General features: G+C 47.0%; 1 protein-coding gene and 1 non-coding gene across 6 annotated transcripts; both read right to left on the bottom strand.

The window, feature by feature from the left end:
• Positions 1-27260, bottom strand: CHD4 (chromodomain helicase DNA binding protein 4). Of its 5 annotated transcripts, none has more exons than XM_069754110.1 (39): positions 27141-27260; positions 25796-25949; positions 17569-17684; positions 17218-17403; positions 16724-16842; positions 16394-16635; positions 15846-15970; positions 15605-15740; positions 15333-15514; positions 15020-15256; positions 9757-9960; positions 9458-9666; positions 9007-9138; positions 8764-8860; positions 8489-8680; positions 8190-8390; positions 7940-8077; positions 7712-7833; positions 7424-7597; positions 7201-7342; positions 6970-7101; positions 6589-6706; positions 5908-6032; positions 5580-5814; positions 5321-5493; positions 4758-4938; positions 4585-4671; positions 4393-4481; positions 3763-3896; positions 3487-3631; positions 3151-3316; positions 2613-2731; positions 2283-2520; positions 2075-2200; positions 1598-1706; positions 1299-1431; positions 892-1087; positions 644-807; positions 1-548 (listed from the first exon to the last, which is right to left on the bottom strand). In XM_069754110.1, the coding sequence occupies exons 2-39, from the start codon at positions 25869-25871 to the stop codon at positions 531-533; spliced, it is 5718 nt and encodes a 1905-aa protein (XP_069610211.1). In that variant the 5' UTR covers positions 25872-25949; positions 27141-27260; the 3' UTR covers positions 1-530. The 5 variants fall into 5 exon arrangements, with proteins under 5 accessions (XP_069610211.1, XP_069610212.1, XP_069610213.1 ...); XM_069754111.1 differs by having other exon boundaries at positions 638-807; positions 2613-2695; XM_069754112.1 differs by having other exon boundaries at positions 2613-2695.
• On the bottom strand, positions 2771-2906 carry LOC138668338 (small Cajal body-specific RNA 11). The gene has a single exon (XR_011319164.1). It is a non-coding gene; the product is annotated as a small Cajal body-specific RNA 11 (non-coding RNA).

Below are 27260 nucleotides of genomic sequence, written 5' to 3'. Positions count from 1 at the left end.
TTAATAGTGTTTTGTGTTTTATTATACGACAACGCGTTCTGTATTAAAAAGGATGGAGGTAGGGTGTCTGTCCTGGATGACACCCCTCCGGGCCCCCTTGGGCAGCGCGAGGGGATTAGAGCAAATAAAATTAAAAGACAAAAGAAAAAAAAAACAAAATATTTCCTTCTGAAACCAGGATACAATTTGTCCTGTGCACAGGGCGAGTTTCTGGCCTTCGGGTATTTGGTACAGCCCTGAACACCCCCACCTGGAAGGACGGGGTGGACCCCATTTTAATCAAGCAGCAGCACCATAAGATCTGCCCTCGGGCTAGTGCGGTCACAGTGACGCCTTGCGGGATCAGGATTCCTGTGGCCTTCCCCTTTGTTAATTGTTCCTGGGGTGGGGGTTCAGCTCTGCTGAGTCGTCTCCCTGGACGTCGATTTGGTGAACAGGTCCGGTTGCTCTTCGCCAGGTCGTCTGCTCTTAGGTGGGAATGTATGGGGTGGGCGGACGCTTTGTCCTCCTGACCAGAGGAGGGGGGATTGTTATTGCTGAGCCATCTGCTGTAAGAGAGATTTGAGAAATATTAAAAAAATGCCAAATATTTAAAGAGTACTACCCAAAATTACTAAAGAAGTGCAGATTTACTCACACGTACCTGCTGGGGTTGAGGTTCGCCGCTCCTGCTCGCCAGTCGACTCAAAATGTTGCGCTCTGACATTTGTAACCGGACGGCCACAGGAGGGATTCGGGCAATGGTGGCTGGAAGTCGGGTGACGTCAGCTTTCATATCGCTCAATAATTCTTCCAACTGTTTAAGAACTGAGGCGGATAGAAGAGAATATAAAGGACGTGGATGAAGCGCTCGTCATGGGGCATTGCACTGCATGTGCAGACAGGTCCTACCTTTGTGTAACACGGCGTTGGCTGGCTTGTTCCCTGCCATAGACTCTTTAGATAAGTGCTGGTGACTTTCGGCCAAACACTCCACCTCTGCAAATCGAGTATTCAAAGCCATAGACGGGTGCGAGGGGTCTTCAGACATGTTCAGGTAAGCGGCTCGTCTCAGCTGCTCTTCTATGACAAGCGCCTGCTCTAGAAGCTGTATGGAAAAATGGAAGATCAATAATGGGCACGATCATATTCTACAAGACCGCACCACCCCATCCATGAGCCGGGTCTGGTATCATACTGCACTATGTCAGACGTCAGTTACCCAGTATGCTGTCCCCATATAGAAAGGCTCAAAATCTAACTTGGCCCGTGTATAATGTCCTCAGAGACCCCCGTAAAGGCAATGGTGCTGCACTAACCTTAAACCGTCTTGCCAGAAACTTGTTTTTGATCTCCAGGAAGTTTCCTCTGTTCACTTCACCCTTGAACGGTTCGTTGAGGATGGCATACCGCACGTCGTTCTGAATATCTTGCCAGCGGGCATAGCCGTGGCTGAAAGATGACGCTAAGGAAAGGGTCTGATACAAGAACATTACATATAACACAAACCTATCCTGCGAGGCTGGTGTGTTGGGCCCAAACTAGTCGGTCCACAAACTAATCCAACCCATGTAAATGCAGCCATATTATTCTAAGTTTGCTCTCAACCAAAGGATACTTTATGATACCAGACAGCAGCCAGTAGTCATGCCGCCGGTGCCAGATCTCATATGTTTTCTTCGTAACGGTTGCTGCTCGCTCTTCATTCTGCCACAATGAGTGTAGTTCTGGGGAAAGAGACAAGAGAAAGATTGATTTCCAGGTGGGATACATTGACAGTTTGATTGAGATTTGGCCAGCAAGTATCAGCTCAGCCTTTTCCCTGACATCCCATTATATCGCACTGCCCCCCTCTCCCTGTGAAGGCCCATTTCCCACCCACCACACTCTTTGTACCTATGAAACACCCCCCACTCTCTTCTGTACCTGTGAAGCCCCCCATCTGCCATCCTATCTCTGTACCTGTAAAGCCTGCATAACATCTCCTCTCTGGGTACGTGCATTGGCCTAATCTCCCCCTCTCTCTACCTGCGACGCCCCCATCTGCCCCCTCTCTCTGCACCTGTGACGCCCCCATCTCCCTCTCTCTGGGTACCTGTGAAGCCCCCATCTGCAATGTTAAACATGAATCTCTGCTTGGTGGCCGCAGCCTTTTTCTTGATCTCCTCTGTGGTGTCTTTGGGCGTCTCTCCGTTCTGTAATGTGACCGGCTGGACGTCATCTATAAAGGAAGAGGGTAAAAGAAGAAGTATGAGAATCGTCCCCATACTCAGCCACCAGCTAAGAGGAGAAGTCATGCTAACCCTTCTTATCATCCACAGTAATAACATCATCGTTGGCTTTCTCTGGCTCTGGTTTCGGCTCTGGCTTTGGCTCTGACTTCAGTTCTAGCTTCAGCTCAGGCTTTGGCTCAGGTTTCGGCCCAGTCACCTCCATGGGCTCAGCAGCAGGCAGCTTCTCCTGTTTTTCAGGCTCTTCTGCCTTTACCTCCATAGGGGTGGTCTCTGGCTGAGTGCGGGGCTCTGCCGCAGGCTGTGAGCTCTGGAATAAGATCAACAGAAATTTACAATTAAAAGTAACCAGTTTATGAGGTTTTCAATAATCTCATAATGCAGCCGCCAGCTGATGTTCACCTCATTGTTCTCTTCAGGTGGTTTGGATTCTGGTTGTGCGTTTTCCTCTTTTACAGGCGCCTCTTCGTTTTTTACACCTTCTTCTGCAGAGAGAAATCGATTAACACAAGTCATCCCCCCTAAAAAAGAATAAATAAAAAAACCCTAACAAATGTTTAGCTGTCCTGTCGAGCCTTTAAGGGAGTGCGTCTTTCTGTAAGCAGCCCTCCTAAACAGACAGGGTTAATGTACGTCCAGCCATCGGTCTCCATATCATAGATATGACATAAGGAGCTCGGTTACATGGCCAGACAACAGGAATGTTGCGTCATCTCTAAGGTCAGTCAGGTTTATGTCACCAATTGTCCAGTGCAGACCACAACCACATCACCAAGTGATCAATGAACTCGCATCTGCACATACGTGCACAGACCTGTGCACCACGGGCAGGTATCGTACACACAACACGGCAGTGACAAAGACTTGAGCGACGCTGGAAATCCCTCCCCGACCTTTTGAGGTAGATGCCACGATAGAAAGGACACCCCACTCATCATACCGTTTGCTACAGCTGGGGCTGGGGTATTGGGCTGTGTATCCCCCGGCGTGGATGGGGTGGGAGTTTTCGGAGATGGAGAATCTACTGGGGAGGTCTTCTTGTTCTCTTCTTGTTCAGCGAGCTCTGGCATACTCCAGCGTCCATTCACGTGCTCAAACTCTTGAACCTGGTGGAGACCATGCACATTTGTAAACCCAAATTACACCAGTATTTGTAATATGGCGTCAGGCCGTTGGTGTAGATCCCAACAGCTGATATTACTGTATAGCCTACAGGCGACCCCCTCTATGTCCAGTTCCATAATCTCTCAGTACAGAGCAGCATGAACAATCGTACCTTCTTTCGAATGAGAGACATGACTCCGATCCTCGTTAGCACGTGCTGGCGAGAGAGCCCTTCTCTGGGGACTCCATCTGCAAAAGTTTCTGCTCCATCTGCACCTGGCTCACAGAGATGGCGCATAAACAAGGAGACGTATGCTCTAGAGAATGAAGGGGAAGACAACGTGAGAAGAAAGGCACAAACACAGCCAGAACAGATAGGGGAATAAGAAATGAAAAAAAAAACAAAAAAAAAAAAAAAACAAGTAAATAACAAAAACACAAATCTTACTTAAATTCTTTTTCAGATTTTCCACGCAGGTCTCTGACGAGCCATTGGGTGGTGAAGGCATCCTGCGGTGGCATGCCATAACGCATGATGGCATTCAGGAAAGCCTTGCGTTGGCGGGCATTGAAACCCAACACCTGAGGAGACAAAAAAACAACACTTTTACTGGTGCACTACAACACCAATAGTTTATCCACCCTGGTGTCCAACTGCATCTAACATGAAAAATTAAGCAACTTTGCAAATGTTCAAATTAGAAATTGTTTTGTGTCCTAGCAAAACTATCTGCAAGCAAACCCCGCAAGTAGGATCCTCCAACCGTACACCATCACCTTTTCCTTCATGATAACCTTAGCAGTAGAAGGGGTGCAGGTAAAATGGTAGTAGACTGCTAGAGAGGGTTTGAAGTCTGATATCAGACTACTGGGGATCCAACTCCCAAAAGTGGCTAGACATACACCATGCACAGAGATGGAGCTGCAAAGCTCTATACACCATGTAAAGGGCGCTCTCTAGTACGGCAGCTCAGGTCACATTGCAGTAGAGGAGATCTGAAGTGTTTATCAAAAGTGGCAAATGTCATTAAGAACATCCTCACCAGTGCGAACACACCGCACACGTTACACGTCTTACCTCGATGTTGCCTCCAACACGAGCCAGCAGAGGTGGTAATGGTTTATCTTTATCATTCCTCAACCCTTTCCTGTTGGGTCGACGAGCAGCTGAAAAAAAAAAAAAAATCAAAATGATGAAACATTAACATAAGTACTAGCGAAGACACTGAGGGTAAGGACATAACCATAGAAGAATAGAACAGCGTCTCACCTTCTGACCGCTCATCAAAGTCTTCATCTCCTTCCTCGGAAGCCACGGAATAATCAGACTGGTTATCCGACTGATCATCCTGCCAATCTGAGAGTGGGCAGAAGGAAGGGTTTAAGATGGAGAAAGCTACAAAAGCATCACCTTGTATATCGGGACACGTGGAAGGGACTTGCCTCTGTCCTCCTGGCTGCCGTCATTATAGTTGACCTGTTTACGGATTCGCTTTCCTTTGCCGAGATTACGAGCCAAGTCTTCCTGCTGCTGCTCATAATGGTGTCTGAGGAGTTTCTCCCAGTAATCTGGATCCACGCTCTCTTCCTGCTTGATAATTTCGCGAACAACTTCTTCTTCATCCTAGAAAAAAAAAAGGAAACCCAGAGACACTTGGATTAGCCTTAAAACTCCAAGCAATTACAGCTGCAGAAATACAGGCACATTGTTTATTTCTACTAGTAGAACGGGCATTAAATCCCTGTTCACATCTGTGTTGTAAGCATTGCTACATGCAGCACTGCTTTTCCTGTAAACCAACCCCCCCCCCCCCCCAAAAAAAAAAAAACAACAACGCCTGCATTGGAACCAGACTGCCCCACTTATAAGCTTATGGAGCCCATAGGGCATCACTGGTGTTAGATTTGCGATGGCCTCAGCATTATAACCCAAGAGTGCACACCCCTCCTAAATGATCCAAATTGTGAAAAAAAAAAGTGGCACAATCTATGCCGGGTTCACTCACTCCCATCTCTTCTTCGCGAACCACATATTGCGCCACTTTAAAGGAGCTCAGATACTCATTCATTCCTTGAATCTCTGTGTCTTCAATCTCATCTTGGTTCCTGTCCAGCAATCGGGCTATGGCTTTGTCATCGTAGTGAATGACGCTGATGTCGTCGCCTTCCTTGTTTTCTCCTGTGGTGATAAACCATAGAGTCATGCAGCAATGGCATGGGAAGTAGTGCATTACCAAGTTCTGCCAATTCTGAAAGACCCTCTACCTTCTGTTGCTTCATCTTTGAAAAGTTCTTCTGTACCAAACTTCAGGATGTCATCCAGTTCCTGCTTGGACATTGAACCCGTCTTGGAGCCAAGACCTGGCCTCACCACCAAATGGGTAAGCATCATCTTTTTCTTTGCTACCTGAGTAATCCTTTCCTCCACAGAAGCTCTAGTTACAAACCTATAAATCATCACCTTCTTATTCTGTCCAATACGATGGGCTCTGCTGAAAGCCTATTGTGCAAGGGGGAAAAAAATATAAGAACCACCATCAGAAAGTGCAGAAGAATGCAAGACCAAGGCAAACGACACTTTCCCTGCCCTTACCTGAATATCATTGTGAGGGTTCCAGTCTGAATCGTAAATGACGACGGTGTCGGCTGTGGCAAGATTAATTCCCAAACCTCCAGCTCGAGTTGACAGAAGGAAACAGAACTGCTGAGCACCCGGCGCTGGAACATAAGAAGGGAAAAGGGTTAACGCGATACAACAATAATCTCCTGGATCTGAAGGGTAAAACTGAAAATATTAGTATCAGCTTGAATACCAAACATGGTGAACCAGGGCTGAGATACTGAAGGACATATCCCATAGTGATATCTGCTGGGCAACTTTTACAACTTTGTTTCATCTGATTTTTTGACTTTGCCATTTATTTCTAATTAAAATACTTTGCCTTTTTAAGAATAATTACTAAAGCGATAGAAAAAAAAGCCATTACTGAGCCTAGTGGCATTGTCCGAGTTGATGGAACAAGCCACTCAGAGCTGCTGAGCTCAGTTATTGGCTGCAGTCCTGTTGATGGACATGGGGAGGGTGGATAAAGAAGTTTTTTTTTTTGTTTTTTTTTTTACTAAAAAGTTAAAAGCTATGGGACAGGGGTTTTGTAGAAAAAAAAATGCTGCTGCTGTAATTCTAAGACCACCCCCTTTAAGGCTGGGGTAAAGGTTAATGTGCACAAGAATTATCCATTACACAAAACCCCAATGAGGCGTAAGAGAAATGTACCGTTAAAGCGATCGATGGCTTCTTGCCGCATATTTCCAGTGATTCCTCCATCTATTCTCTCATACTTATAACCCTCATGTTCAAGGAAGTCTTCCAGCAAGTCCAACATCTTGGTCATCTGAAGCGAGAAAATAGAGGTCAGTACAGCTGCGATACTGGGCTCTCAACCAGCAGAAACGGACTATTCAAGAATCATCAGCTGATAAGGAACTTAGAGTTACAACTTGCGGTGCATATTTGCAACATGTGAGAGAACCAGAGGCTCTTTAAAGACAAGTGAATAAAAGGATGGCCTTTGGTAGCATAAAAGTAAAGCAAGATCTTGCTTATTTCTCAGTTTCATAATAAGACAAACAAAAATCCAGAAGACTGATCTCTAACCTGGGAGAAAATAAGTACTCTGTGCCCGTCATCCTTTAGTTTTCTCAACATCTTCTGCAGAAGTAGCAACTTTCCAGCTCCCTTGATCAGGGCGCTGCCATCATACATCCCATTGGGCATCTTGGGAGCCTCCTTTAGAACACACATAAGAAATATATATTTAAATAAAAAAAAGTAGAAAAAAAAAGTAATATTGCATTTAAGTGTATATTAAGCTTGTGTCCTCTTTACCATGGCAGCCACTGGGAAGAGGTACGGATGGTTGCAGCATTTTTTCAGGTCCATCACTACGTTCAGTAAAGATACTTGATTACCGCCTCCTCGAGTATTAAGAGCCTCAAAATTTCTAGTAAGGATGAACTTGTAATATTTTCTGAAAAAGAGAAGAGCAGATGAGTACGGAGTCGACCGGATGAAAAGAGAAAATAAGAGCGGGACATTGTCCATCACTCACTTCTGCATGGGGCTGAGCTCGACACGAACAATGAGCTCAGTCTTGGAAGGCATGTTCTTAAAGACATCAGCCTTCAATCTTCTCAACATGTGAGGTCCCAACATGTCATGTAGCTTCTTGATTTGATCTTCCTTCGCAATATCTGCAAATTCTTCCAGGAAACCTTCCAGGTTACTGCACGGAAGTGACACATTTATATGAAAAGCAGAAATGTAAACTTTTTACATAGAATACAGGTGCAAATATAAGAAAATTTATTACAGCCCAATATGTAATAGGACTACGTACTTAAACCGCTCTGGTGTTAGGAAGTTCAGTAAATGGAACAATTCTTCAAGGTTGTTCTGTAATGGGGTTCCTGTCAGGAGCAGCTTGTGCTGAAGGCTGTATCCATTTAGAACCCTGAAAAACTAATAATAATAAAAAAAAAAAAAGAAAGATATATATTATTATATTAGCGATTGCAAAAGTGTACAGCTCATCCCCCAATGAGGGTCAGGGAAAGAGTTTTCTTACCTTGGACTGATTATTTTTCAGACGATGAGCTTCATCTACTACCAAGCAGGCCCAATCAATGGAGCCCAGAACAGCATTGTCAATGGTGATCAGTTCATATGAAGTTAGCAAAACGTGGAACTTAACAGACGCCTCTTTCTATATCGGGAGGTAATAAAGTAACATGGGATAAGATGAATATTCACAAAATGAAAACAGTTCAAATCCCCCTTTAAAAAAAAACAAAACAAAAAAAAAAAAAACCACGAACCTTCATGCGCGATGCTTTCTTGCCGCCCCGTATTGCGTTGTTCTCGAACGAGAACTCGTTTTCTCGGATAACGGCGCGGCTGTCCTTATCTCCTATATATGTGACTACGTACATATCAGGTGCCCACATTTCAAACTCTCGCTCCCAGTTAATGATGGTGGAAAGTGGAGCACTGACCAAAAACGGACCTTTTGAGTGACCCTAAAAAAGAAAATACAACCATATGATAAATGCCAGCTATTTCCAAGATCTTACTAAAAGATTATATAACATGTCTTTCTGAATTTTCAGATACTCACCTCCTTATACAGAGAGTACAGGAAAACTGCTGTCTGGACAGTCTTTCCCAGGCCCATTTCATCTGCTAAGATGGTGTCTGTGCCTTGTGCCCATGAAAAACGCAACCAATTCAGACCTTCCAACTGGTAGGGGTGAAGGGTACCTCCAGTAGTATCCAAGTAATCAGGCTGGCGGTCATATTTTACTGTAGGCTGAGAAACACAAGGCTGTAAGAATCATTGCAGAAAACACTACGCATCTCCAGAAAGCGGATACAAAACATAAGGCGACTTACATCGACCACTGGAGTGTCGGGTGGTCTGTCAAGTTTTTTAAGTCTGATTTTCTTCAGTTTTTTCCCAAGGCGGCCATCATCGCCACACATCAGCTCCCTGTACACATTAGATAAACAGTTTTAGCTGTGCTAAAAGTTATAAAAGAGGTCGTCTCGGGCCACACAGATGTCAACTAGCCAGCACGGACAGCTCTGCAGTCATTTACAATCCCCTTGCTGTTCGTTTGGCACACGTCCGCTTACCTGTGATTCCAGTACGCTTGCTTGTACGTGTCATAATCTTGAACATCTGAATCTTCCAATTCCCAGGAGGCCTGGTCATACGCAAGGTCTCTCCACTTGATCAAATAATGGATGTTCTGCTTCTTGTCCACACTGAGAGGAGAGTAGAAGGGATTTGGTTAACACTAAATTTGCGGAAAAGCGATAATCGATAACAATTGCCAAGACACCAGTCTCAATGGTCCCCCACACATTAGACTAAGGCTGACAAACAAAACCACAGATATCAGCCGACATGCTAATGTGTATCGGGGCTTCCTAAATATTCCCCAAAATGTGTGCAAAACTCAGAACAGTATGAGGACATCCAATAAGGCGGCAAACGTTTTATCAGCATCACCTGCTCTCCCGAAGATCACAGCACTTTCCTCCAAACATGATCCCTTCTATGTGGCATCCCCGCCTAGCTTACCTGTGATTCAGGATTCTGTGAATCATCATCCATTCTGGTTTGATACCATAACGATAAAATTTCTCCTCCATTTCTAAATATTTTGGATCTTTGTTTTTCCTTTTGCGGCTTTTTTCTTCTTCATCTACACCATACTCGCCGGCGGGGGGTTCGTCCATGTCATTCTTTCTCTGGTAGTTCCTAAACATCACCTGGCAGTGCATTTCCAGCTGTACAAAAAAAAACAAACAATTTTTACAAATGAAGGTGAACTTTGTCGTCTTTGCAGCATATGATAACCTTTGCATACATTCACGTACCTGCAGTTCTGATACCCAGGAACAGTGCAGGTAAGACATGCCTTGCCACTTGACAAAAAACTCCCGCTCCGCACGTCCTTCCAGAGGTTTGGGAGGAGGAACGCCGGTATCCGCGTTGGCCGATTTCAGCACTGATGTGGCAGGCGGTGGCTGCCCCCATTTCCATATCAATATTTTTTGGATTTTACCTTTCAGCTGAGGACACTATAGAGGAAAAAGAAATAATAAAATAAAAAAAATAAATAAAAATAAATTTATAATATAGAATATCTACCATATAATTGTGTAAGGGTCACTTCCGTCTGTCTGTCTTTCTGTCACAGATTCATTGGTCGCAGCCTCTGTCTGTCATGGAAACCCAAGTCGCCGATTGGTCGTGGCTGTTTTGCCGCGAGCAGCAGAGTCCGGCGGAAAAATGGCCGCTCCTTCCTCCACGCAGTCAGTGCCCGCTCCATACTCCCCTCCAGTCAGCGCTCACACAGGGTTAATGCCAGCGTTAATGGACCGCGGTGTAACGCACTCCATTAACGCAGCTATTAACCCTGTGTGATCAACTTTTTACTATTGATGATGCGTACACAGCATCAATAGTAAAAAGATCTAATGTTACAAATAATAAAAAAAAAAAAAAAAAGGTTATTCTCACCCTCCGCCGTCGCGTCCTCACCTTGGCAATGCAAGCGGCAGGTTCCGGTGCTAAGGATGCTATGCGAGAAGGACCTTCCATGATGTCACAGTCATGTGACCGCGACGTCATCACAGGTCCTGCGCTCATACCAACCCTGGGACCGGAAGCTGCTGCACCGCACACAGGCGACAGGACTACAAGGGGCCCTCGGATGGTGAGTATGTTTATTTTTTTATTTTAAGTCTTTTTTAACCGGTTACCTACGTGGCTGGGCAATAGAATCGGGCCAATAAAATATATATATTATTATTATACATTTTTATAGCACCATTTATTCCATGGCGCTTTACATGTGAATACGAGGCAAATATAGACAAATACATTAAACATGAGCAGATAAGGCACACGAGTACATAAGGAGGGAGGACCCTGCTCGCGAGGGCTCACAGTCTGCAGGGGGTGGGTGAGGATACACTAGGAGAGGGTAGAGCTGGTTGTGCAGCGGTTCAGTAGGTTGAGGATCACTGCAGGCTGTAGGCTTGTCTGAAGAGGTGAGTCTTCAGGTTCTTTTTGAAGGTTTCTATGGTAGGCGAGAGTCTGATGTGCTGGGGTAGAGAGTTCCAGAGTATTGGGGAAGCACGGGAGAAGTCTTGGATGCGGTTATGGGAAGAAGAGATGAGAGGGGAGAAGGAGGTCTTGAGAGGATCGGAGGTTGCGTGTAGGTAGGTACCGGGAGACCATGTCACAGATGTATGGAGGAGACAGGTTGTGGATGGCTTTGTATGTCAGTGTGAGGGTTTTGAACTGGAGTCTCTGGGCGATAGGAAGCCAGTGAAGGGCTTGACACAGGGGAGAGGCCGGGGAATAGCGGGGAGACAGGTGGATTAGTCGGGCAGCAGAGTGTAGGATGGATTGGAGTGGTGCCAGAGTGCTGGAGGGGAGTCCAGAGAGTAGGAGGTTGCAGTAGTCGAGGCGGGAGATGATAAGGGCATGCACTAGCGTTTTTGCAGTGTTGCGGTCAAGGAAAGCACGGATCCGGGAAATATTTTTGAGTTTCAGACGACAGGAGGAGGCAAGGACTTGGATATGTGGCTTGAAAGAGAGGGCAGAGTCGAGGATCACCCTGAGGCACCGGGCGTGTGGGAAAAAAAAGGAACAGCACAGAAATACTTAGCTTCAGGTGCAGCGCCCCAAGATAATCAGTCCAGCGATCATCCACGTTAATAGATATCAAAAAATGAGGCAGCACTCCATAGTTTCATAAAAAACGTGCAGGGTTTAATTTACCCACATGATGTGGCAACGTTTCAACTCGCAATGAGCTTTTCTCTTGAGAAAAGCTCATTGCGAGCTGAAACGTTGCCACATCATGTGGGTAAATTAAACCCTGCACGTTTTTTATAAAACTATGGAGTGCTGCCTCATTTTTTGATAGATATCTATATATCTATATCTATACATATATACACACACACACACACACTCCCATCTCCAAAACTTCTCGCGAGCTGCGCCAAATCTCTAGAGTGCACTACCCAGAAAAATACCCCAAAAAATCCAATTCCAAGTTTTAAGAATGGTCTTAAAATGTTTTTCAGACTGGCCTACCGCTTCAACATAATTATCTAACAATCCTTTGCCCTATCACCTGTCCTCACTAGTGATGAGCAAGTGTACTCGTTACTTGAGATTTACCCAAGCATGCTCGGGGGTCCTCCAAGTATTTTTTTTAGTGCACGGAGATTTAGTTTTCATCGCCGCAGCTGAATGATTTACATCTGTTAGGGTATGTTTCCACGTTCAGGAAACGCTGCGTGTTTGATGCTGCGTAGAGCCGCAGCGTCCAGATGTTACAGCATAGTGGAGGGGATTTCATGAAATCCCGTCTCCACTATGCATTAAAAGACGCATGTGGCAGACCCACGGAAACGGACATGCAGTACGTCTTTTCAGAACTCAGCATGTCCTTACAATGCTGAAACAACGCAAGGATAATGCAGGTGACCTGCCAGTGACCTCAGGTGCAGATTTTGCTTGCGTAAATTCCTGACCAAATCCTGATGTGTCCACATTCGTGGACACATACCTTTAGCCAGCTTGATTACATGTGGGAATTCCCTAGCAACCAGGCAACCCCCACATGTACTTATGCTGGCTAACAGCTGTAAATCATTCAGCTGCCGCGATGAAAACGAAATCTCCGAGCACTAAAAAAAAAAAATACTCTGAGGATACCCGAGCGTGCTCGGGAAAGATCGAGCAACAAGTATATTCGGTCATTACTAGTCCTCACACCTTTTATGCATTTAATAGCCCTGCGTCTGCACTGCACACATACTGGTTGGTTACCAGTTCATGTAGCATTACGTGAACACCCCATTACATTGATGTTGGACCGTACAATACAAACGATTGTTACCATCCACCTTTCATGTCTCCCTTATTTGCTCACAGGTTACAAGTTTGTGAGCAGGGCCCTCGCTCCTCTTGTATCCGATGTGATTGTTATGCTGTAATGTGTTTTATTGTCTGTACAAGTCCCCTCTAAAATGTAAAGCGCTGCGGAATACGTTGGCACTATAGAAATAAAATTACTATTATTGTTACAAGAAAGCTGCAAACACTGTGCAGAAGACAAGCAGACTAAGAACATGGCTTACTGCGACCATGTCCTGTGCTCCGATAAGACCAAGATAAAAACTTATTTGGCTCAGATGATGTCAAGTGTGTGTGGCGGCAACCGGGTGAGAAGTACAAAGACAAGTGTCATGCCTACAGTCAAGCACAGGGAACATCTCCAAGACCACCACTGCCTTGCTAAAGAAATGTAGTGTAAAGGTGCTGGACTTGTCAAGCATGTCTTCATTGAGCATCTGTGGGGCATCCTCAACCAGAAGGTGGAGGAGCGAAAGGTCTCCAACATCCACCATCTCCACAACAATCATGGAGAAGTGAAGAGGATTCCAGTGGCGACCTGTGAAGCTCTAGTAACCTCCATGTCCTAGAGTTAAGGCAGAAAATAATGGTGGCAAAATATTCACACTTTGGGCACAATCTGGCCATTTTCACTCTGTGGTGTACTCACTTTTGTTGCCAGCGGTTTAGACATTAATAGCGGTTTGTTGAGTTATTTAGAGTGCATACCAAAAGTTATACAAGCCTTACATTGACTACATTACATAGTTTCAGTGTCATATCTTCAGTGTTGTCCCAAGAAAATGATCCGCAATTAGCACTATAACCCCTATAAAAAGGAGTTGTTCTGCAGGGGGGTGACCACAGACCATTTCTCTGTTTTTATCCTTTTTGGCTGTTCTTGTCACTTTTGCACTTTGTCATTGCTCTCAACCCTAGGGGTAGGTACAGTAGCATGAGGCGGTGTCTACAACCCACAGAAGTTGCATCTCATCCAGGCTGGCACATCAATGTGAGCTGTGTGTCAATGTCCAGATCATGAAGCAGATACCAGGTGACAGGCCAGTACACCAGGAGACTTGGAAGGGGCCATAGGAGGCCAACAACCCAGCAGCATGACCGCCATCTCTTTCTTTGTCTAAGAAAGGAAAGGAGGAACAGGAGGAACAGTGCCAGAGTCCTGCAAAATGACCTCCGACAGACCACTAACTTCCATATGTCTGCTCAAACTGTCAGAAAGACTCCATGAAGGTGGTATGAGGGGCCGGACGTCCACATTTGGCATTGTGCTTAAAGACCAACACGTGCAGGGTGACTGGCATTTGCCATAGAACACCAAGATTGGCAGATTCAACATTGGCACCCTGTGCTCTTTGCGGATGAGAGCAGGTTCACACTGAGCACGTGACAAACGTGAGTCTGAAAGCTCTGTGGAGAAAGTTACCTGCAACATCCTCTAGCATAACCATTAGTGGGTCACTATTGGTGAAGGGAGGCATTTCTTTAGGAGGGCCATACATCCCTCCTTGTGCTAGCAAGAGGTATTCTGCCATTAAGTATACTGATAGGGATTCTAGATTGTGAGCCCCAATGGGGACAGGGACAATAATATTTGTAACGCGCGGTGGAATTAATGATGCTATATAAATGAGTAAAATAAAATAATAGGTAACAGGATGAGACCTTCAGACCCATTGTGAGACCATATACAGGTACAGTGGGCCCTGGGTTTCTTCTGATGCATGTCAGCAGTTCCTGCATGATGAAGGCGGCACTGATATCATGGACTGGCCTGGCCGTTCTCCAGGCCTGAATCCAATCGAGCATATCATGTCTCGTTACATCCAGTAATGCCACGTTGCACCACAGACTGCCCAGGAGTTGACTAATGCTTTAATCCAGGTCTTTGAGGAGACCCCTCCGGAGAACATCCATTGCCTCATCAGGACCATGCAATTTGATTTTCCACTTTGATTTTGAGTACTTTTCGAAATCCAGACATCCATGGGATCTTTTGATTTACATTGATAAAACAAAGGTCTCAACATATTCCACTAAGAAATGAATAAAGATATGCAACTGGAATATTTTATTCAGTGATATCTAGGATGTGGTATTTTCGTGTTCCCTTATTTCTTTGAGTAGTGTGTACACACACACACACACACACACACAAACCTGTCCCCAATTGGATCACACAAAGTGAATTTATGTACTTACCGTGCATCTAGGGCACAACCACTCTCCATTAGGTATTTCTGGTAGCGGTGGATTTAGACAGTGAATATGGTAGGAAGAAGGGCAGGCGTCACAACAAAGGAGCTCTCCTCCATCCTTACAAACACGGCAAAACTCCATGTGGTGATCTTCTTCCTCCGGGTCACCCACAGTCTCATCTAAATCATCATCAATCTCTGAATTGTCTTCTTTAGCTTCCCATTGTACTCCTTCCTTCTCCTGTAATATAAAGATCAATTGAAAACAGCAGTGACGAAGACCCCAAACATGGCATTGTACATGGAACGTCACTTACACAGTGAGGACAGCTCCATTTGCCCTCAGGTGCTTTGTCCATGTCTGGATCCAAGCAAACCATGTGGTAAGCGCGTGGGCACGTGTCGCATAAGATTATCTCTCCTCCTTGTTGGCAAACCTCACAGTAGTCCTGGTGGTCTGTCTCGTAGCCATCAATGACACCTCCTGTTGTGCCATCATCTGCCAAGATTAGAGCTCATCAATCAAAAAAAATAAAATAATTGTACCTATATAATACAGGCGCCAAAGTCCATACAATTTATTATTTACCTTTCTTTTTCTTCTTTACCACTTTAATTTTCTTCCGGCTTCGGCTGCTCTTGCTGGTCGATCCGTCAGATACAGACATGCTATTCATGCTGCCTTCGTCATAATCTGAGTCCACATCAAGGTCCTCCTCCTCACTCTGAAGAGAAATGTAAGACGGAGGAATGAAGTCAAAACTCAATAGAACCATAAAAATAAAAAAAAAACCTACAAACTCCTAAATCGTAGTTTATATATTACTCACAGAAGAGCGCTTGCGTTTAGAGCCAAAACCCCCCAGCTTGATCTTCAGAGGGGCCACTTTCTTGGCTTTGTTTTTTTTATTTTCTGGTGGACGGACAATCTTTGGTTTCTTTCTGGCATTGGGTCCTTAAAAGTAAAGAAAATAACTGTAGAATTTTTTCAAAACCAAGTGAACTATTAAAAATCTGGACTTAAAGGAATTGTCTCGACACAACCAGTTTAATAAAACAACCACTGCAGACCCCCAGCTTCTCCCTGGAAAAAAGCTTATTTTGTCAGAGAAGTAGTGCAGTTAGCTGATTTTTTTTCTGCACCGGCCGATACAGCGAAATAAAATGTGTGGCCATTTAAATGAACTACCATCTCTAACTCATGGAACAAATGGGTCTGACAGAACTTTTCCTTAAACATATGGAAATCTAAGCAGAGGATAAACCCCCTAGGAGGTCATAGGTCTTCATATGGAATAGGGTTTGCAGAAACTTAACAGTCCCTTTAATTCCGTCTCCACGTTTTTGCATTCCAGTTCCAATAATAACAAGTATTCACCTTTTCCTTCCTTGGTCTTTGCTTTGCGCAGTGGAACCTCAACAGGTGGTGGCGGCGCAACAGGCTCTGTAGAAGCGACCATGCTTTCCACCACGGCTACGGCAGCTGCGGCAGCAGCAGCGACGGATGCTCCGGAACTTCCCTTCAATGGATTGTTGGTACTGAACTCTCTCCACTTTGCTCCGAGGACCATCATCATCTTAGAGACAGCAATTTTGGGATTCTTGGCAGCAATAAGTGGCCTAAATGGAAGGAAACAAAATGGAATCATCAAAACGACAAACGTTGAAAGGATCCCCGCCTTTAGTATCAAATTAAGAAAGTACAGACCTGACGAACTGACTGAAAGCTTTATAATTGGTAAGTGTTCTGTAATCATCCTCTGTGAACACGTGATCGATGTCCTCCATGCCCCAGTCTTCCAGAAGCTGACCCGAAGACTTGGGTTCCTAGTAACAAATATAAAATCTTAAAACGCAAGCCACTCGCAGCAAGCGGCACTACAATAATTATTGCAAAAAAACAAATTAACCACAGGTCTGTTTACTTTAAGAAGGCAATTCAGCAGCAGGACCTGCAGTAGTTAGACGAGCGCAGAAAAGTGGGGCGGCCATGTTTGTGAATTTAGAAGGGTGCAAATCCCTTTAGAGGAATTTACAGTGTGGACCGGGGATGACCCCAATAACATTGTATTCTTCAATGTTGGGAGAAGAGGACTTATTGTGAGACGACCTAAGGGTACGTAGTAATCCTGCCTTGTGTGGACACTGTGGCTTGGTACTGAATGTGGTGCGTCCCTGGGGTAAACATCTCCAGTATCGCACCTTCGAATCGTCGTCATCGTCGTCTTCCTCTTCGCGCTTTGGCTTGGCTTTCTTTTCTTTCTTCTGCGTCAGCTTTTTCTTCTTTTTCTTCCCGGGAGTGTAATCGCTGCCTTCGCTGTCGGATCGAATGATGCCTCCATCGTCCTCTCCAAAGTCATTGCCTTCACCAGAGCTGTCATCTAGTTCCTGGAATAATAGTAATAAAAAAAAAGTCAGGAAACATCTCTAAAGCATCTGTCTGGATACCGGGCACTCTCAGAGCTGGACTTTGCATCCCATACCCACGGCCTGCCCACGCACTTTTGCTTAGATTAGGGAGAAATCTGCTCTGTCTTGCTGTTTTTTGCTCACCTTCTTCTGTCTCTTCCCTTTAGGAGTCTTGGTCTCCCGCGGCTTTTTAGGTTTCTTCTTCTTTTTGACTTTAGGAGTTTCCACCTCGGATAGGTCTTCGTCCAGGTCGTCATCGTCTGTAAGGGAATAATGCAGTGTTTAATAGATTGGAGATTTCTTCTTTTTTTTTTTATATATAAGTTTGCCATGGGGAGGGTTTTAGGACATGGAGACAGAGCGATCCAGTAATCACATAGCTGAAATTGTCTGGATAATCAAAGGATCACCTCAATGTAAGAAGGAGGGAGGGGGAGTGGGTGAACAAGACGAGGCGGGGGTGGGGCACGACGACATTATGAAGTAGCATTATGCACAGAATATATCCCGGCATTGGCAGAGAACCCGATCTGCAGCTTGTGCTGTAATTGGACACGCAGGACGCTGGTTGGGGGCATTTCCTTGCAGCTCCGCAGCCATTTTGTTCATGTGATTTACTAGCTTGGGCTGCGTCGACCTGGCAGGAATCACCAGTGCGGATGGCAGAGCTGCACTATGCAATTTTTTTTTTTTGCAGGGCACAAAGAAAATCCCTGCTGTGTACGGCGGGAGCGGCAACCATATGCAACGGTATACGTGCACCACATAGATACAGATCGCAGGACAAATATGGGTTACTTCTCGCAGAGAGATTAGGAAGATTAATCCTGCCACATCCTGACTGAACGTCGTCTCCACCCGCAGGCCACACAGCGCGGTGGGCACAAGCCCCTCCGATCCACGACAACGGTCAGCGATCACATAATCCACCACAAATCGCTCATGGTACAATTTATACCGAAAGATCACGGTGAAGGAGTTTTCCTAGGGACGCTCGTTATACAGCATCGTGCAGTGTGAACAGGCAGCCGGTCGCTCCATGATTGACGAAAACGCTTGTTCGCCGGGTGAAATTTTTATCCTTGGTTATAAATCATCGTTCTTGCTGGCACAGTCTTCTGCTACCGAGAATAACCGCAGCTTGTGCACACAATCATCTTTCACAAATCCCTCAGCGCGGACCGCCTGTCTAAACAGACGCAAATATTTACTACAGAGACGATTATTTACTCATTAGCAGAAATGTAGTAATTGGACCCTTACATGTATCTTACACAAGCAAAGGAGTAATTTGCCATTACTTACATGACCGGCCATCAAAACTAACAAATTATTCTCCAATGAACGTTCCATGAAGCCCCCATGTGGCACTATGGGGGGGGGGGGAATGGACACCCAGCGCAATGTGGTGCCATTATGGTCGACAAACGTCAGAAGACGCCAAGTGTCCTCAGTAAAGCACCAGAGACAAAACAACAACTTTAGGCGCTATGCTAAATCATTCATTTGGGCAGGTCCATGATACGACTAGATGTGAGCCACCTTCATTCATGGAGGCCATAGCCAGCAGCCAGTCACACAAGAGGCCACGTAAGAGCAGGCACAATGCAGGGTCAGCACTGGGCAATGAGGACATGGGTGGTCCCAAAGCCATGACTGGCGCCCACTACTATAGGGGATAGCAGGCCTGTAATACCCATGTAAACCTCTTCCCTCTGCCCCCCACCCACCAACATACACGATCCAGAAGGAAAAGTGCCGAGCCACTGCACAACCCCTCTCGCAGATCATCCACGTTCCCAGTTGAGGATCCTCTAGGCTTCAGTCATGGAGGCCTTCATTTTATGGGATAATACTTTGATATTTTGGTGGAATTTCAGATGTGAACAGCCCCTTACTGGGGTGAAGAGATGCAGTTACGGACCTACCCCGTGTGTATCTGACTATACGGTATTACACATGCACCCGCCTCAGCCCTGGAACCTCACAGCGGACACATGAGCACGAGTCACATTGCAGGAGCGACATATGGAGCGGCCGCCGTCACATGTGACAGCCCTAGGTCACCGATCAGTTGCTGGGTAGGAGAACAAAAGCCCGGGAAAGGAAGGAACTGTGGCTCACATGTGGGAGGGGGGCTGAGCGTGGCATGAGCGAGGAGGAGGAGGAGGCAGCACGGACAGATACCGGAGAGCAGCACGGGGAACAGCAGGGGACGAGGCGCAGCGGGAGACTGATCCAGGCCTGTGGCCTAGGGTCCCTTATGGAGAGAAGTAAAAAGCACATGCAGAGGGAGGTGGGGGCTTCCCGTGTCTGACAGCCCCCTCCCGCCCACGCAGCTCTGCAGGGGGAGGGGTGGGGGGGGGGTGAGCTTTTGTTTCTTTAGGACAGGACAGTTAATGGCTGCTTTACTTTCTGACTTTGACAAGATGGCAGCACCCCAAATATCCACGCTGCACCTCATAGTGGCCGGGGGGCTCAGGCCGGCCAGCCGTAGTCTCACTGACACCACTACATCACCTGGCACTGCAGGCTGTCCAAAGCACAAACGTAGAAGAGATCTAAAGGGGCGATGCAGACCCGAGATAGAGGACGCCGGGATATATAAAAACCAGCCGTGCGTCCATGTACAAGACCGTAGACAGAGCCACACGACTACAGAAGACTAAGGCTATGTGCACACCATGCGGATTTAGTGCGGATCCTTCCGCACAGAAACGCTGCAGAAACGCTGTAAATCAATGTGAAAAAAAAAAAGAAAAGAAGCTGTGCAGGAAAAATCCGCGTGGAAACGCTGCAGATTTAAAAGAAGTGCATGTCACTTTTGTGCGGATCTGCAGCATTTCTGCACCCCTCCATGATAGAAATACATGGTGGTAAAATCCGCATCAATTCCACATAAAAACCACGGCAAATCTGCACCTGCGATTTCTGCCAGGAGATGCGGATTTTGTGCAGAAAATTGTGCACCCCATTCCACAAGGTGTGCACATAGCCTTAAACCCACATGATCCTGTGCCAGACCGAGAATCCAAAAAAATAACAGAAATGGGACAGAAGCAACGTCATGGAGCAACCGCTAGGCCGTGTTCACATTATGTCAGTGACGTACAGCAGGAGAGGCTCTCGGCAGACTCGCAGTTTACCCATAGGGCTCGGGTCCATACGGCCTCTGTCGGCCGGTAGAGATAATATATTAATACAATGGGCCAAAACAGATGAAGAATCTCGCGGTGTGACTGTAGAGGGAGACGCCACAGGTATAGGTTGATGGAATATTCCACAACGTAGGAGTCAAGCAGCCAGCTCATGATGTGAACAGGGCCAAACATTTAGGGTCTCGCTTACGGTCGTACCAATATCCATATCTTTAATTAAAAAAAAAGTCAGCATGTCAGTTTACCAGACTGAAAGCGGCCCAAATGCTGACATAACAGAGGCGCTCAGTACAGATAACATAGGGGGCATTAAAACGAGCCGAAATGCACAATAAGCAAAGAAAGCCGAGCAGAAATCTGCCTGCGAGAATGGGGATGGCATGAAGGACCACACACTACTACTAAATGATGCCCCCGGTCTGGCCGCAGCCTCAGGAGAGACCCTCACTTGTATCAAGCCCTGATGTCTCATCTGTGCCGGAGAGACCTCCACCGGGATGAGACACGCAGGACGTGTATGGGAATATTGTATCCGACATCCAATGACACGATACCACAGAGGATGCTAATAGCGTCACCAGGAGAACATATGACGAGGAGGAGCAGATGAGAAGTGGCCGGCATGTGGGGTCTTAGGCTAGGTTCACATTGCGTTAGTGCCATCTGTTTAATGGATGCGCTAACGCTGATGCAAAAAATCTATTTTCTTCCACAACCGCGCTAACACATGGTGCCATTGCGTTAGCAATAGAGGTCTATGTACAGCGAACGCGTCCGTTCGCTGTGCGTTAGACCTAACGTACCCGGAAATGCGGTAGACCCCGTTTGAGGGTGCGTCACAAAGTAATGCATCAGCGCTAACCATGCCGATTTTGCGTTACGATAATGGAAGTGTATGGGCGCGTTAACGGGTCTGTTAAACAGATCGCCCAAACGCAATGTGAACCTAGCCTTACGTATCTCTAGGTCTGCAGATGAGGACCAAACAAGAACGGGTAACTATCCGGCTGATGGCAGGAACACTCGCAGCATCGCTTGTATGCTCGTTTTCTGTAGAGCATATATGACATACTTTCCACCAGCTAATAAAATGGAAACAGACCCCAACCAGGAGGAACAAGGGAGTCGTCCCCTAAAAGGACGGTCACTTCTTTTCCATAGGAAATAAGACAGACACTTCACACCTGTCAGTCAATACAACGATGGACACGTGAGCTGCCATACAATATTCAACGCCACTGACCGCACTTGTGGCCATTCTTTACACCCCTCGTATCCATTCACCCTCAGCTGAGAGCAATAAGCTGATGCTGGCATGTCCGGAGGGCACTTGTCTCCTGAGCACAAAAGGATCAGCCATGTTGAAATGCAATAGTCCGATCCTTCTTCCACTTCCCCCACCGGCAGGGCAAAGCTAGCTGAACCTTATGCAAATTAGCTCTAATTGTTCAGTCAATTACTGTATTGATTATCCAGTACTCCATCATAATATAGTGATGAGCGAACGTGCCCGGATAAGATGTCTTCCAAGCATGCTGGTGTATTGGGCGTACTCGAAAAATATGTTTGAGTTCCTGCGCTGCTCGACAGCCGCAACACATGCAGGGATTGCCTAACAAACATCCTGTCAAACAGCCGCGGGGACTCGAACAGATTTTTCAAGCACGCCGAATACACTCGTTTAGCAACCGAGCATGCTCATATAACACCTTATCCGAGCACATTCGCTCATCACTGATCGATAGTGCTGCTCACCAGTTTTATCTTTCTAAACTGGACGCCCCATCACATCTAGCAATAACCTCCTGGGCATTGGAAGGGCTACTCCACAATGATCTGATATCACTGTCATGGCAGAAGTAAGCGAGAGGACCAGCCCTGGATACGTCCAGTTCAGATCTCTGAGCACCCTGTGGGAACACATTTACCTGCGGAAAAATTTCTGCACGTTTCCTCTACAGCCACAAATGAAATCTCCAGTAAAATACACACTAACATGCATAATCCTATAGGGTGCAGTCGTGAACAGAACATATCTAAGGGAGGACATAGGCCCTTTGCTACCAGCTGCATCCACCCTGGAGCCATGAATGATGTATAAGAAAACCAGACCAAGGCTGTGCTCAGGTGCTTTACAATTTATCTCCACCGTGCGAACGCGGCCTATGGAGGTGAGGCTCAGGAATAATGCAGAATATATCCAATGTGTCACTTTCCAACAGTTGTTAACCAAATAAAATAGTATTTTCCAAGGCGATTGATGAATCAGCAGCCAGATGGAAACCTGCGACGGATCCAGCCTACCCCTCTACCCTAAGTCACGTACAATCTACACATAATGCAGATGAAGCGACAACTAGGGAAACAAAGTGACCCAAATGTCCATTTGTGAAAATCTTTGCTTAGGAATCAGATGTATACTTATTTCTTCACTATGTTCTGGAGAAAAAAAACAAAAACAAAACAGAAGAAAACACACTGACTGCTGTCAGCCAATGTGAACACTAAGAAGACTTGTACAGGCCTAACGTACAATCCTTCTCACAGGTGACAATGGTTTGTTGTAATAGTTTCCAGTCCAGAAAAATTCTCCATGAACCAAAGCAGGGATCAAGCAGCTTGGCCAGCAGCAGTAGTCAGGGCATGCTGGGTGTTGTAGTTTCACATCAGCTGGAGTACCAACAGAACTGGCTTAAACACTAAAACTACAGGACATTAGAGAGATTTAATTCTGGCGTATTTAAAGGAATTTTCGAGATTGGATAGAGCTGTGAGAAATCTTTACAATCTTATCTACTTGTCAATTCTGATCTCATCTAGTAAAAATATATATATACATATATATATATATATATATATATATATATATATATATATATATATATATATATATATATATATATATATATATATATATATATATATATAAAAAATCACATTTGAGCAACTGAAAAAAAAAAAAAAAAATTAAAAGGATTTGCAGGACTCTAATATAGTCAGGACTATGCAGGACTCTGACAGACATAGTTATCCCGGGGACCAGAGCCTGCAATCACATAGTTATCCCGGGGACCAGAGCCTGCAATCACATAGTTATCCCGGGGACCAGAGCCTACAATCACATAGTTATCCCGTAGCCCCCCTGGGGACCAGAGCATGCGGCTGCATGGATTTCTGTACAGCCGCATGCTGCAGTCCTGAGTGCCGGGAATTGTTGCTAGAGACTCGTGCGAGTTTTTCGCATTGAACTTACAAGTGTGACCCCGGCCTAAGACTGGGAACCTGATCAGTAAAGTTGCAGAACCCTAGGCCACGTTATTCTTCGGCCCCTGGACCAGAGTGCTGCAAACCTCCTGTCTGCATCCCCGGCGCCTCTTCTGATTAGCGTGATGTCGTCGTCATCATCATGGTGCCATCATCGTTGCCTTCCAGTCAGAGAGGCGCCAGGAATACCAGCAGGCAAAAAGTGGCTTGCAGGGTTCTGGTCCCTGGGGGCCACGGGATAACTATGCGATTGCAGAATCTGGGCCACGGGATAACTATGTTATTGCAGGCTCTGGGCCACGGGATAACTATGTGATTGCAGGCTAAGGGCCACGGGATAACTATGTGATTGCAGGCTCTGGGCCACGGGATAACTAGGTGATTGCAGGCTCTGGGCCACGGGATAACTATGTGATTGCAGGCTCTGGGCCACGGGATAACTAGGTGATTGCAGGCTCTGGGCCACGGGATAACTAGGTGATTGCAGGCTCTGGGCCACGGGATAACTAGGTGATTGCACCTTTCCACCTCCTGTCGCCGCCAGCTCAAAAATATCTCCAGGATCCGTCCTTTCCTCAACCCCCAATCTACTAAAATGCTTGTGCACGCCCTCATCATTTCCCGCCTTGACTACTGCAACATCCTTTTCTGTGGCCTCCCTGCTAACACCCTTGCACCTCTCCAGTCCATCCTTAACTCTGCTGCCCGACTAATCCATCTCTCTCCTCGCTACTCCTCCGCTTCCCCCCTCTGCAAATCTCTTCACTGGCTCCCATTCCCTCAGCGTATCCAGTTCAAATTGCTAATACTGACCTACAAAGCCATCCACAACCTGTCTCCTCCATATATCTCTGAACTAATCTCTCGATATCTTCCCTCACGTGATCTCCGATCCTCCCAAGACCTCCTTCTCTCCTCCACACTTATTCGCTCCTCATCCAATCGCCTCCAAGACTTCTCCCGAATATCCCCCATCCTCTGGAACTCTCTGCCCCAACACGTCCGACTATCAACCACAGTCAGATCCTTCAGACGGAACCTGAAAACTCATCTCTTCAGGAAAGCCTACAGCCTGCACTGACACCGCTGCTGCCTCACCAACACCGGAGCTACCGCCTCACCAACACCGGAGCTACCGCCTCACCAACATTGGAGCTCCTGCAACCCTCAACCTACTGTCTCCTTCCCCATAATCCTGTAGAATGTAAGCCCGCAAGGGCAGGGTCCTTGCCCCTCTGTATCAGTCCGTCATTGTTAGTTTGTTTACTGTATGTGATATTTGTAACTTGTATGTAACCCCTTCTCATGTACAGCACCATGGAATCAATGGTGCTATATAAATAATAATAATAACTGCAGGCTCTGGGCCACGGGATAACTAGGTGATTGCAGGCTAAGGGCCACGGGATAACTATGCGATTGCAGGCTCTGGGCCGCGGGATAACTATGTGATTGCAGGCTCTGGGCCGCGGGATAACTATGGGATTGCAGGCTCTGGGCCGCGGGATAACTATGTGATAGCAGGCTCTGGGCCGCGGGATAACTATGGGATTGCAGGCTCTGGGCCGCGGGATAACTATGGGATTGCAGGCTCTGGGCCACGTGGCCCAGGGTTCTGCAACTTTACTGATCAGGCTCCTTGTCTTAGGCCGGGGTCACACTCGTGAGTTCAATGTGAAAAACTCGCATGAGTCTCTAGTAACAATTCCCGGCACTCGGGACCGCAGCGTGCGGCTGTACAGAAATCCATGCAGCCACAAGCTCTGGTCCCGAGTACCGGGAATTGATGCGCGAGTTTCTCGCACTGAACTCACAAGTGTGACCCCGGCCTTGGGATGTACATAAGATGCTCCCACGGACATGACGCAGGGATCTTAGTGATATATTTAAGCACAGTATACCAGAAAAGATGCTGAACCTTTTTTTTTAACATAAGGATCATCTCTTACCTTGATGGTGGCTATTCAGCATGACCTCAATTTCACCGTCACTACCTGGCGAGGAGGGTCCCATTCCAGAAGCCATATTGTTAACGGGGCCACAAGGCGGAAGTTAATATCCAAGGAATGTCGGGGCGGCTGCTTGCTGGCGCAGGAGAGGAGGCTGCAATGGGGATTAGAGCAAAATATAAAATCAACGTTGATGTATATGAAAACAGATAACAGAGCAAAAACGCATACAAGCCCATCATCCATCCTGACCGGTGGTCTCCAACCAAGACATGATGGGAGTCGTAGTTGTCCAGCTGTTACAGAACTACAATTCCCATCATGCCTCGATAACCTTAGCCTAGCAGGGTATGATGGGATGTGTTGTATTGAGGAGGGGGGGTCACAATCACTACTGCCAAGTCTCCAATCTCCACCATTGCCGGTGTCCTACAACCGCCAGGTGACCAGATACATAAACACCGTCCATCAGATGCAGAACCGCGCACACGACGTAAAGCACCGGGCCGCCGCCGTCCACCAATCATCTATCTCTACACTGAGCACTGCTACATCCAGGCGCAGGCTAAAGTTCAAAGCCGCTTTAACACTGCTGCCAGTGGCTCCCAGGCGAAATGCAGCTTCCGCTCCGGACGACGAGCCCTTTGTCAGGCCCGGCTGCTGGGGGTTGTAGTCCCCTGGTAAGAGCTGCATACTGGGGAGGGAGGAGGAAGAAGGGAGGAGGAGGAGCGGCCAGCAGGGGAGAAGAAGGTGCTGGGGTGATGATAATGACCCTAGGGTGAAAAGAAAGGAGGGGGAGGAAGGGGTGCCGGCAAAACAATGACCACAATGCAACTACTGCACCCCCCCAGGAGGATCTGAGGGGCAGAGTGGGGTCTACACACAAGCAGCACTAATATATATACACACACACAGAGGCTGGGCAGCTACACGGACATACTGGGCTACAGCGCTCCCTGTCTGGCGGTAACGCTGCGTGTGAACACGGACATGCCCGGTGTAGCTCCATGTCCCCGGCGCCTCTGCTCCCTCTCCACGGCTCTCTCTCTCTCTCCCCCTGTCGCCCTGGCTCCCACTCCCCGGTGCCTCTACTTCCTCTCCCCGGCGGCCCAGGCTCCCACTCCCCGGCCGAGCGCCTCTGCCTCCTCTCCCCGGCGGCCCAGGCTCCCTCTCCCCGGCCGAGCGCCTCAGCTTCCTCTCCCCGGCGGCCCTGCTCCCTCTCCCGGCCGGGCGCCTCTGCCCCCCGCACACAATAGGTCGCCACAGGCCGGCGTCCTCGCAGCCCCCTCTGCCCTCCACTCGTCGCCCTCTCCCGGCCTGGTCGCCGCCTCCCTCGCTCGCTCACCCGGGCCGGTACACGCACTGTCCAGACGCCTCCACGTTCCCTCCTGCTCGGTACACACTCCCGCTCCTCTCTCCTGTACACCGGCAGTGATGGTGGAGACCACACCCCTTCCCTCGTCCC

This window comes from Ranitomeya imitator, chromosome 2 (assembly GCF_032444005.1).
Source record: "Ranitomeya imitator isolate aRanImi1 chromosome 2, aRanImi1.pri, whole genome shotgun sequence".
In the NCBI taxonomy this organism is placed as follows: domain Eukaryota; kingdom Metazoa; phylum Chordata; class Amphibia; order Anura; family Dendrobatidae; genus Ranitomeya; species Ranitomeya imitator.
The sequence above is the reverse complement of the archived record's forward strand: the minus strand, read 5'-3'. Positions and strand labels throughout refer to the sequence as shown.

Coding starts and splice junctions, on each gene's coding strand:
- CHD4 (XM_069754108.1), bottom strand. CDS start 25,871: ATGGCTTCTGGAATGGGACCCTCCTCGCCAGGTAGTGACGGTGAAATT. Junction 8,391..8,488: donor TGTACTCTCTGTATAAGGAG/GTGAGTATCTGA, acceptor TTTCTTTTTTAG/GGTCACTCAAAAGGTCCGTT. Junction 8,078..8,189: donor AGAAAGCATCGCGCATGAAG/GTTCGTGGTTTT, acceptor CTCCCGATATAG/AAAGAGGCGTCTGTTAAGTT.